The 11,693-nt window shown below is 37.3% G+C and overlaps 1 protein-coding gene across 3 annotated transcripts in view; it reads right to left on the bottom strand.

Annotated features, from left to right (window-relative positions):
* Nucleotides 1–11,693, bottom strand: part of LOC134664943 (thioredoxin reductase 1, mitochondrial) — a 55,377-nt gene that overhangs the window by 32,762 nt on the left and 10,922 nt on the right. Inside the window, exons 1-2 of one of the 3 annotated variants that reach the window (XM_063521667.1) lie at nucleotides 11,209–11,284; nucleotides 5,521–5,574 (exon numbers count right to left, since the gene is read on the bottom strand). In XM_063521667.1, coding sequence (XP_063377737.1) covers nucleotides 5,521–5,574; nucleotides 11,209–11,269 — 115 coding nt within the window. In that variant the 5' untranslated portion in view covers nucleotides 11,270–11,284. Of the gene's footprint in view, nucleotides 1–5,520; nucleotides 5,575–10,700; nucleotides 10,822–11,208; nucleotides 11,285–11,693 lie in introns of those variants that run through there. The other 2 variants (XM_063521666.1, XM_063521665.1) reach the window with 2 other exon arrangements.

Here is an 11,693-nt window from a genome sequence, read left to right on the forward strand (position 1 = left end):
CCATCTTCATCCCCTTAGGGATAAAATTTTTTTGAATTTATTTGTTGTTTGTGTACTAAAACTATCTTACATACCAAATTTCAGCTTCTTAGAGGACTTCAGGAAGTACCCGGTATTGATGATCATCAAGTGAGTGAGTCAGTGACGAAATCGAAGTTTTTAGATATGAATAAAATCTAAAGTATAAGAGCTATGCAATTGATATGCTTAATAAGTCTGAGAACTTTGTTTATCTGGTATAATCCAACCCCAAGTTATGAGGGTTCCAAAAAACGACGAAGCGCTTCGAGAAAAGGTAGATACCCTTGCGCTTTTCTCGTCTTGGCGGGGGCACTGCCGTGCCCCCAGATGTTAAAAGATGAGACTACTGTAACTAATAAAGATTTATGTTTAGTTACCTACTATTCTCGCGTAAACTAGACAATTTTTATATCTTTAGTTATTAAGACCCAAAATAATTATTTTCACTTATTATTATTATAAATAAATCCTCCTGTTATGAAGTATCAAATATTGTTATTTGTATATGTATAACTCTTAAGTTAAAAACTGTCACATGTCAAAATGATTATTTTTTGCGGGATTAAGTAATACACTGGTAGTGTTCAATAAGGCCCATAATAGGACTTTTATAAAAGGTATATTTTCCAAGAGTATCGTAATATTTTTATAACTGTTTTGGTATAATGAAGAAACTTAAATAAATGAGAAACCTATTTGAGTGAGTTTTCATACTTCATATCCTGTTTATTAAAAAAAACCATTTTAATTTAAGGTGGGCTGTATATAGGCATATACGGCCCACACGGAATATACAATAAGGTAAGTGAGGCCACTTACCTTATTGTATATTCAAGATGTATACCTTGTAATATTGAGCAGTTGGTTTATAATATACATATTATGATATTGACGTTGAATAGGACAGGACATGACAATAGGAACCAGAAATAGGTATAGTTGGTCAAACCAATTTGTCAGTAAATAAAAACAAAAAACTATATTCATCCTTTTCTTTTGGGTGCTAGTACTAGTGTAAGTCAAAGATAGTATGATGATTCTCCCTGTCTATGTTTGAAATGAGACAGTCCTTTGACAAACTATGTATAGTAATAATTTTTAAGAAAAAAAAACCGACTTCTATGGGGCCCGGTAAAAGATTATGGTAGATGGTGCACTATGTAGAAAAGGAGGTAAAACCAGTACCTACTTTCTAGTAGCATTTCGTTTCCGTAAGGGTCGTAGTTATCTAGCCTAACCTAACCCACTTCTCTGATAGCAGTTCGGTTCTGTGAGGATCGCAGTTCGAACCTAATCAAACCCACTTTTCTAGTAGCATTTCGTTTCTGTAAGACTCGCAGTTCTAACCAAACCTAACCCACTTTTGTTCGGTTCTGTGAGGATCGCAGTTCAAACCTAACCTAACCCACTTAACGGCGCATGCGGTGCGGCGTACGGGAGTTTGAGCGGGAGGGGTTTGGCATCATCATACCCACATTTTATGGTAGGTAATCATAGTGGTTTATTTAGTTTAGGTATCATAGTGGTTTTCCGGGTCAAGGTCCGGGTCTCTGAGTCAGAGTCCGGGTCCGAGTCCGGGTCCGAGTCCCGGTCCGAGTCCGGGTCCGGGTCCGGGTCCGAGTCCGGGTCCGAGTCCGGGTCCGAGTCCGGGTCCGAGTCCGGGTCCGAGTCCGGGTCCGAGTCCGGGTCCGAGTCCGGGTCCGAGTCCGAGTCCGAGTCCGGGTCCGAACCGGATCCGGGTATGAGTCCGGGTCCCAGTCCAAGTCAAAATCGAAATTCGAAATCACCAAACATGTACTATGCGTCGTTGAAGAGTTCTGTTCTGATCATCATCAGCAGTTCCACTTCATCAAATGCGACAGTTTTTAATGTAAATGCTTGATTTTATGATGAAAATACAAAAAATTCTATACGTATGCCTTTAAGATTTGAGGAGTTCCCTCGATTCCTTATGGATCCCATCATCAGAACTCGAGCTTGACAGAAATGTGGCTTAAAAACTAAACTTGCTTAACAAACATAACGAAGAGGACAAATCGCCAAACGTGAACTATGCGTCGTTGAAGAGTTCCGTTCTCATCATCATCAGCAGTTCCACTTCATCAAATGCGACAGATTTTAATGAAAATGCTTGATTTTCTGATGAAAATACAAAAATCTCTATACGCATGCCTTTAAAATTTGAGGAGTTTCCTCGATTTCTCATGGATCCCATCATCAGAACTCAAGCTTGATAAAATTGTGGCTTAAAAACTTAACTTGCTTAACAAACATAACGAAGAGGACAAATCGCCAAAGGTGAACTATGCGTCGTTGAAGAGTTCCGTTCTGATCATCATCAGCAGTTCCACTTCATCAAATGTCACGTTTTTGAATGTATATGCTTGATTTGTTGATAAAAACACAAAAATCACCATATGTATGCCTTTAAGATTTGAGGAGTTCCGTCGATTCCTCATGGATCCCATCATCAGAACTGGATTTTGACAAAAACGGGACCAATCTGTATGCATATACATACAATCAAAAAAATAATTTTCAAAATCGGTCCAGTAATGACGGAGATATGGAGTAACAAACATAAAAAATAAAAAAAATAATAAAAAAAATAAAAATAAATAAAAAACATACAACCGAATTGATAACCTCCTCCTTTGGGATTTGGAAGTCGGTTAAAAAACCGACTTCTATGGGGCCCGGTGAAAGATTATGGTAGATGGTGCACTATGTAGAAAAGGAGGTAAAACCAGTACTTTCTAGTAGCATTTCGTTTCCGTAAGGGTCGTAGTTATCTAGCCTAAGGCGGCTCTAACCCACTTCTCTGATAGCAGTTCATATCTCGGTTCTGTGAGGATCGCAGTTCGAACCTAATCAAACCCACTTTTCTAGTAGCATTTCGTTTCTGTAAGACTCGCAGTTCTAACCAAACCTAACCCACTTTTGTTCGGTTCTGTGAGGATCGCAGTTCAAACCTAACCTAACCCACTTAACGGCGCATGCGGTGCGGTGTACGGGAGTTTGAGCGGGAGGGGTTTGGCATCATCATACCCACATTTTATGGTAGGTAATCATAGTGGTTTATTTAGTTTAGGTATCATAGTGGTTTTCCGGGTCAAGGTCCGGGTCTCTGAGTCAGAGTCCGGGTCCGAGTCCCGGTCCAAGTCCGGGTCCGGGTCCGAGTCCGAGTCCGGATCCGAGTCCGGGTCCGAGTCCGGGTCAGAGTCCGGGTCCGAGTCCGGGTCCGAGTCCGAGTCCGAGTCCGGGTCCGAACCGGATCCGGGTATGAGTCCGGGTCCCAGTCCAAGTCAAAATCGAAATTCGAAATCACCAAACATGTACTATGCGTCGTTGAAGAGTTCTGTTCTGATCATCATCAGCAGTTCCACTTCATCAAATGCGACAGTTTTTAATGTAAATGCTTGATTTTACGATGAAAATACAAAAAATTCTATACGTATGCCTTTAAGATTTGAGGAGTTCCCTCGATTCCTTATGGATCCCATCATCAGAACTCGAGCTTGACAGAAATGTGGCTTAAAAACTAAACTTGCTTAACAAACATAACGAAGAGGACAAATCGCCAAACGTGAACTATGCGTTGTTGAAGAGTTCCGTTCTGATCATCATCAGCAGTTCCACTTCATCAAATGCGACAGTTTTTAATGAAAATGCTTGATTTTCTGATGAAAATACAAAAATCTCTATACGCATGCCTTTAAAATTTGAGGAGTTCCCTCGATTTCTCATGGATCCCATCATCAGAACTCAAGCTTGATAAAATTGTGGCTTAAAAACTTAACTTGCTTAACAAACATAACGAAGAGGACAAATCGCCAAAGGTGAACTATGCGTCGTTGAAGAGTTCCGTTCTGATCATCATCAGCAGTTCTACTTCATCAAATGTCACGTTTTTGAATGTATATGCTTGATTTGTTGATAAAAACACAAAAATCACCATATGTATGCCTTTAAGATTTGAGGAGTTCCGTCGATTCCTCATGGATCCCATCATCAGAACTGGATTTTGACAAAAACGGGACCAATCTGTATGCATATACATACAATCAAAAAAATAATTTTCAAAATCGGTCCAGTAATGACGGAGATATGGAGTAACAAACATAAAAAATAAAAAAAAAATAAAAAAAATAAAAAACATACAACCGAATTGATAACCTCCTCCGTTGGGATTTGGAAGTCGGTTAAAAAATAGTTGTGAATATCTTGTACATTTTTATTACAATATTAGTCAAGATAATGAAATATAGCTGGTCAAGCAAATCTTGTCACTAAAAAAGGCGCGAAATTCAAACTTTCTATGGAACGATATCCCTTCGCGCCTACATTTTTCAAATTTGCCGCCTCTTTCTACTGACAAGATCTGATTGACCAGCTGTAGGTATTTTTACTTAATAAGATATTTTAATTTCACGTAATGTCCGCATCTAATTTATATATGTGCACGGTAAACAAACAAATGAATGATAAGAAAAGACAGACAGTGTTACTGAGCGGGAGGTGGGGCGAGGGGCGAGGTATAGGTAGGCTATGATAGGCCCTCGAGCGCCACGCCGGCGACTGACGGACCAGCACGGCGTATGTATGAATTTCGCGCCTTTTTAACTAGATTTTACTATTACAATGCAAGCTACACACATAAATTTCTTACTTTCCATAATATGGCTGCGTATATTATTTTATAGTAATAGACTTATTTTTACAGACTCTAATTCAATATTAGATCTTATAGGACAAAAAACGCATATTAATTCTAAAGCATATATCTTATTCTTCTAGCTTTTTAGCTTGCCTATTAACTTATAAATTTAGATATGTTGTTGTGGATTTATTAAACTTTAATTCAATATCGACAAAATAATAAGCTAATTGTAGTTTGACAAAGAAGCACGTTAAAAAAAATTCTAATAATTTTACATTATAAAGCGTCATACATATTATAAACAATGGAACTTAAACACTGCACTTTAATTCAATATTAAAAAATCATTACTAAAAATATATAAATACCTAATTTATATCTAACGCTCGTTCTAACTTTTCATCATATATAGCATATATGCTTAAAAATATGTCCTATATCAGATAAGTATCACTTTTTCAACTTTAGAATTATCAAAACTTTTAGTGCAAAAATCCGGTCCCACTATTGAGCTATAAAGCATCAAATGGAAGCCTATGATAAATGCATGAGCAAAATTATTTTTTCATTTCAACTTATACCTATTACGAGCAACATAACAAACTGATATTACGAGCAAAGAGAATATAATCACATTACGAGTACGAATTAGGGTAAAAGCGTACGTAAATTGCAGTAAAAGTAGTTGCGCGGGCCAAATGTTCAAAATCTTCTAAACCTGAATATAAATTTACTGTTCAGAGATACCTAGAGAATTTGCAGATCGTTTTCGCCGTTTCCATTTGATTTCGCCGAACATCTTTTTTGATCAGAATTTTAACAAACTAAGTAGCACTTACTTTTCGTGGTCGTTAACCTCATCACATCGTACTCGTATTTAGGAGCAGCGTTCTCTGGAATCAAAAACATAACTGTCAAGAGAAGAGGACTACTGGCCAACGCGGTGGCAGTGCTCAGATCACTTGTAAGGCAACAAGTGGTATGCGATTTTAGGCAGGTAATTGCTGGCTAAGTATAGGAGCAACAAATTCAATCGATCTGTCGGCGGCCGATCGTAAGATCAGGCAGATCGTAATGTTCCTGTGTAATGTTTTGACGATAGTCACATTAAACCAATATACAGTATGTAAACTTACTAAAACCATTTACTCAAACCCGTTAATGTGTAGATCACACTGAGCAACTTTTATTAGGGCACCGACCCCGAAATCGCGAAAAAAAATTTGGTTGTTTCATACATTTTGCTGGTCTAGCATTTAATTTTTCTATGGGAGAATCAATTTCTTTTTTGCGATTTCGGGGATGGTGCCATAGTAAAAGTTGCTCAGTGTGACCTATTCATTAACGGGGTTGAGTAAATGGTTTTAGTAAGTTTACATACTGTATAGATAGGATAGGTTCGTTAGGTTGCTTCAGATGCCCAAAGGGCAAACTGTCCGTCAACTCAGGGAACAAGTCAAAGATTTTCACGTTTCACGATATGCCTAGGAATTTCACGATATGCCTGATCTTACGATCGGCCGCCGACAGATCGATCAAATGCCGCAAAATGCAATGCAAATCGCATGCGATTATCGGTGACGTTGGGAAAGGCCAATGTAGTTCACTGACTATAGTAGCGTAGTGCATAAGTACAAAAATTACAAGACTTCTCTACTGCTGCGGCTGCGTCCACAAAGCCGTATTGTGGATTATAGGTTTTGCCAAGGTCCCACTAACAAACTCATGCTTCGAGTTTGACAGCTAACGTAGATGGCGCTGTACTTTTCCGTACATTGGGCGGTAGCGATATATTGGTGCGGCCAAGATCCTCAAGAATATATAGGTATATGAATAGATATACACTTCCACGTCTTGATAATAGAGAATATTTTATCTGTTCAGAATTCAGATACCTATTTGTAAACTCCATGGCAGTGGCCATATCTGATACCTAATGCTTATAGCGATATGTGCTTGATACCTAATGGCGACTGTAAGGTACCATTTAGTGTGCCTACCTAACACCTACGGATACCGGAAGCACAAAATAAATGAGACATTTAAATACGAAATTCAAGAATTCTTCTCAACTATCTTTTTAGACTATGGTACCTTCTAATTTCTCGGGCCCTATAGTATAAATTGATCTATGTGGCGGAGTTCGCCCTAAGTTTATTTACATGCACCACCCCATCCAAGAAATAGTGTAGTGTAAACGCGTTTATTTACTAAGGCGATCTTTATTTTTAAGTCGGTTCTTTGAATCTTGTCCATCATGCTTTCTCCCTCAAGCAATGCCAGAGAAAACTGCTTAGCTTATTGAAGCAAATTGAACTCATTAGCACCTCTTTCGGACTTAAAACTGGCGTCACGCATAGAGTATACCTATAGGAAAGGTACCAAGGTCAAATGACCTAATATTTATTAAAATTTTGGAGTCGTAACATTGCTAATTTACATCATGAAGCTTTATTACAACTAGGTATCTATAGTAGTATACCCTATCCCATCAAAAACATAAATGTAAAAAAGGAGAGCCAAGTTCAATACAAAAATTATGCTTGGCTGTGGGGTTCGCCGCAAAAAGAATGTAGATTTAAATGAGTGCCAAGTTCTATGCAAAATCCAAATATGTATTTATAGGAACAAAATAACATTATAAACAAGTATTAAACTCTATTTCTTTGCTTTATTGGATACCTATAACAATTGCTGTTATTTAAAAAAAATGCGAGATCTTAAAGCAGGTTAGATTTGACTTGGCCAGTTTTCATTACATCAATCATTTTATAAAGTTATTCAACATATATATTTTGTAATTCTGATAAAAACTGGCCAAGCCAAATCTAACCTACTTTAAGATCTCACATTTTTTTTAAATAACAGCAATTGTTATAGGTATCCAATAAAGCAAAGAAATAGAGTTTAATACTTGTTTATAATGTTATTTTGTTCCTATAAATACATATTTGGATTTTGCATAGAACTTGGCACTCATTTAAATCTCCATTCTTTTTGCGGCGAACCCCACAGCCAAGCATAATTTTTGTATTGAACTTGGCTCTCCTTTTTTACATTTATGTTTTTGATGGGATATCAATACTTTTTGTAAAGAAAACTAGGCAGGTATTGAGATTTAATGTTTTTTCTTGTGTTTCCGCTGCATGTTTTTTACTTCTGTTCTTTGTATTAATTATGTGGTGCCACGCGCCGCCAACGACACACCGTGGGCCGGTTGTTTAGCGCGTATTACAGGTTTTTTGTATGGGGACCCCCCCTATTTTTTAACTTTTTTTATTTTTAGATTTTTTCCTACGCTTACACACAATTACCGAGCTGGATTCCAAATTTCATCCTTCTAGGTCATCTGGAAGTAGGTTAGGTTTAGGTACTATATGTCAGTCACAATAAAAAAGAAATTTGTATGGGAACCCCCCCTATTTATTAACTTTTTTTTGTTTTTAGATTTTTTCCTACGCTTACACACAATAACCGAGCTGGATTCCAAATTTCATCCTTCTAGGTCATCTGGAAGTAGGTTAGGTTTAGGTACTTATATGTCAGTCACAATAAAAAATGGTTTTTTTGTATGGGGACCCCCCCTATTTTATAACTTTTTTTAATTTTTAGATTTTTTCCTACGCTTTCACACAATAACTGAGCTGGATTCCAAATTTCATCCTTCTAGGTCATCTGGAAGTAGGTTAGGTTTAGGTACTATAGGTATGTCAGTCAGTCTTAAAATTTACGACTTTTTGACCTTCATATCTTTATAACCGTTTGAGCTAGCTTCATGAAATTTGGGCTTCTAGATGTCCTTATGGATATAATTAAACACACGTAGTTTTATGTGTTTACGTTAAAGATGTTTTGAGTTATAGAAGGGTCAAAAGTGGCACCAAGTGGTTCGTGTAATATTACACTTGGCGCTGGCTAGCCAGTTCCTTTGCTTGAACTTGGCTTGACACGCTGCCGCGTGTCTATTTGGGCTTCTAGATGTCCTTATGGATATAATTAAACACACGTAGTTTTATGTGTTTACGTTAAAGATGTTTTGAGTTATAGAAGGGTCAAAAGTGGCACCAAGTGGTTCGTGTAATATTACACTTGGCGCTGGCTAGCCAGTTCCTTTGCTTGAACTTGGCTTGACACGCTGCCGCGTGTCTAGATAATGGGCGTGGAACCAGTAATGGGACAAAAAAACATAATTCCTCTAAAATAAGTATCTAAAAGTAGTTTATAAACACTGGCTGTATATTATCATAAATAAGAGTCCTAGAGCTGTTTCAGTTTGAAGTTTCATTAAATTTGGTTGCTTTTTAAGAAATTGGCGTCAACCCAAAAGTTGTCGTGTCACTGAAAAAAAATACCACTACGAATTCTTAACAACTTCGCTAAGAGAGGTGAGTTAATTTATTAAATTTCAATTAATTAATACTTGATGAAAACTAGAATGTGTTTTGTTAGTTGCATTTACCATGAGATAAGGTATACAACACACTATGTTGTGACTCCACAGATGTAAAAAAATAGTGGTATTTGGCCCAATCCCATTATAGGAGCTGTAAAACTGCGTACCTCCTATGATGGGACAAATGACAGAATGATGCTTGCTATGCCATAATTTCATGTTTAAACAATACAGAAGTAAAATGTAGTTACGAAATATGTCAATCAGGAGGTATTCTCGGACTTCGGATAAATTAATATCGTTTTTCCAAACTTTTATTTAACTTGCCCTGTTAGATAGTGTGGGTCCAATCTTGGTAGCTGAATTTGAGCCACTTTTCGATTTCTGATTCAGTTGAAATTTTGTGTAAGTACGTAATTAAGTATGCAAATCAGATGATAATGCAATATTATGATAACATGGACCTTATCTGATGATGGAGACATGGGAACTTTATCGCAATAAACCCTAACTAATTGTGTTTGGGTATATTAGAATTGTCTCGATGGATCTAATACAATAATAATTGGCTGTGGAAAGAAAAATACATTCAGCGATAAAAGCTTATACCAAAAATTGATTTATTTGCCGTAACTTATTCCCCTTTTCAATATTTTATACTGATAGAGCAATGTCCATTATAGGGGGCCCATTACTGGATCCACGTCCATTACCGGGGGCCCATTACTGGAGCTTTGGTGTCCATGACTGGAGAAAAAAAGCATAGTTTTAATTTGTTAAATATGTGGAAACTAATTGCTGTATCTTTGATACAACACGCCTAAAACATGAAAGACGTGTAGGACTTTCATCTTTTAACACGCTAAGCAGTAGACCATTTACATGTATACGGGAAATATCATAAATACTCCAAATTTCCTCTTAAATGTCCCATGACTGGTGCTGTTACTATATCAACTACATACCTTCCACATAATGAGATTGATAAGAATGCATTTAACAAGTATTTAACTGTGCATCATCTCATTTGGAATAACACGGACTGGAATAGAACGAACTAAGAAAATATCAAAGTCATCGTTGTCGCGTAGGTATAAGTACCTATTATAAATCAAGCGTGACGCGATATACTGCCAGTCGCAGAGCCTACCTATAGGTGCATGCGTACATGACTCATAAAATATAGTTATTTCCATTGACCGTCACCACCTACACACACATAACCCACTTTTTCCACAGCTTATTTTGTGAGCCTCTTAATAACATCTCTCTAACTCACCTACCAGTAGTGCCGAATTTGCTCAACCTACCCACGGAAACTTTTCACACACAGCCTCATAAACTTACCTACTTAGCAAACTACTCGTACCTAATTATTTAGATTGAGGTCATCATCATATCGGCACAGTCACCGGGTTATCCCCTTGCATTGACAAAACAAGTAAAACGACCGATAGACAAAGACATGCTGCCCAATCAACGGTGTCGTGCGATCCGACCAGATTTGTCACGATTTGCTTTTGGACACCAATTGGACACAGGTATATATAGTAAGGTAAGGTACCCAGAAGGAATTCATTTATTATAATTATTATAAAATTTATTATTATAGTGGCGGGTACCTACGTGGTAAACTGGTAATATGCACTCCGTTGCGGTTCGGAAGGCTCAGCCTTTTATAGATGTTGAGATAAATGATAATAACATTAATAACTACTGTGTGTAAATGCATTACGGTCACTTTTCCGTAGCCAATATGCTACTCAACTGTTTCGAACCCGCATTAAAGCAACAATTTATTATAATGTATGTAGGTATATCATGCTTAATAAATACATATTAGATTACCTACGAGTTTTTCGCATAGGTACCTGTAGAAATAAGTCTTGCGACTCAATAGTCATGGTTTTACTTACACGAATTTAAGGAGACTGCAACTAGGTTTGTTGTTACGTTTGGTTTGAAAAGTCAGAACGAATTTGTTATGTTAGTTAAAATGCGCCCAGGTCCTCGTATTGTAAACAGACCAGTGAGCTTAATCTCACATCGTCTTACCAAGTGAGATAGGTCAGTTTGTACCTATTAGTAGAGGGTATTACTTAGATTTATTTCAACGGTGTTGTAGTTCTCTTACCCATCAATTTGCACTTGTTGTCATTGGGGCACACTGTGTAATCTGCGAATGCGGAGGCCATGGCGATATTTTACAAGTCTCGTCTTACAATAAATGCGCTACTCGCATGACATTACTTCTATTTATTTTTAACAAGTTGTCAAATGGTTAAAATATGACAAGGTTCGTAAAATAATAGGTCGATAAAAGGCACTAATTAGTTTGTGGTTTATTAGAAGTTCTAATCTTTGGTTCTAATTTAGAACTTTGTGTCGTCAAACTTCTATGAAATTATGACGTATAAATAGCACTTGCACTGTGTACGTGTGCTGTGTGCTATCAAAATCGTGCAGACTTTTCTTGGTCTAACTCTACCTACCAGAGTATTATATTCTTTGCTACCTACCCACAATCAATTTCAGAATAATGCGCTTCTCATACTGCGCCGAAATGCGGTGTTTAAGTTTATATGAGAATCTGAAGTCCGTGCCCGTGCAGTTTGATAA

This window comes from Cydia fagiglandana, chromosome 6 (genome assembly GCF_963556715.1).
Source record: "Cydia fagiglandana chromosome 6, ilCydFagi1.1, whole genome shotgun sequence".
NCBI classification, from domain to species: Eukaryota; Metazoa; Arthropoda; class Insecta; order Lepidoptera; family Tortricidae; genus Cydia; species Cydia fagiglandana.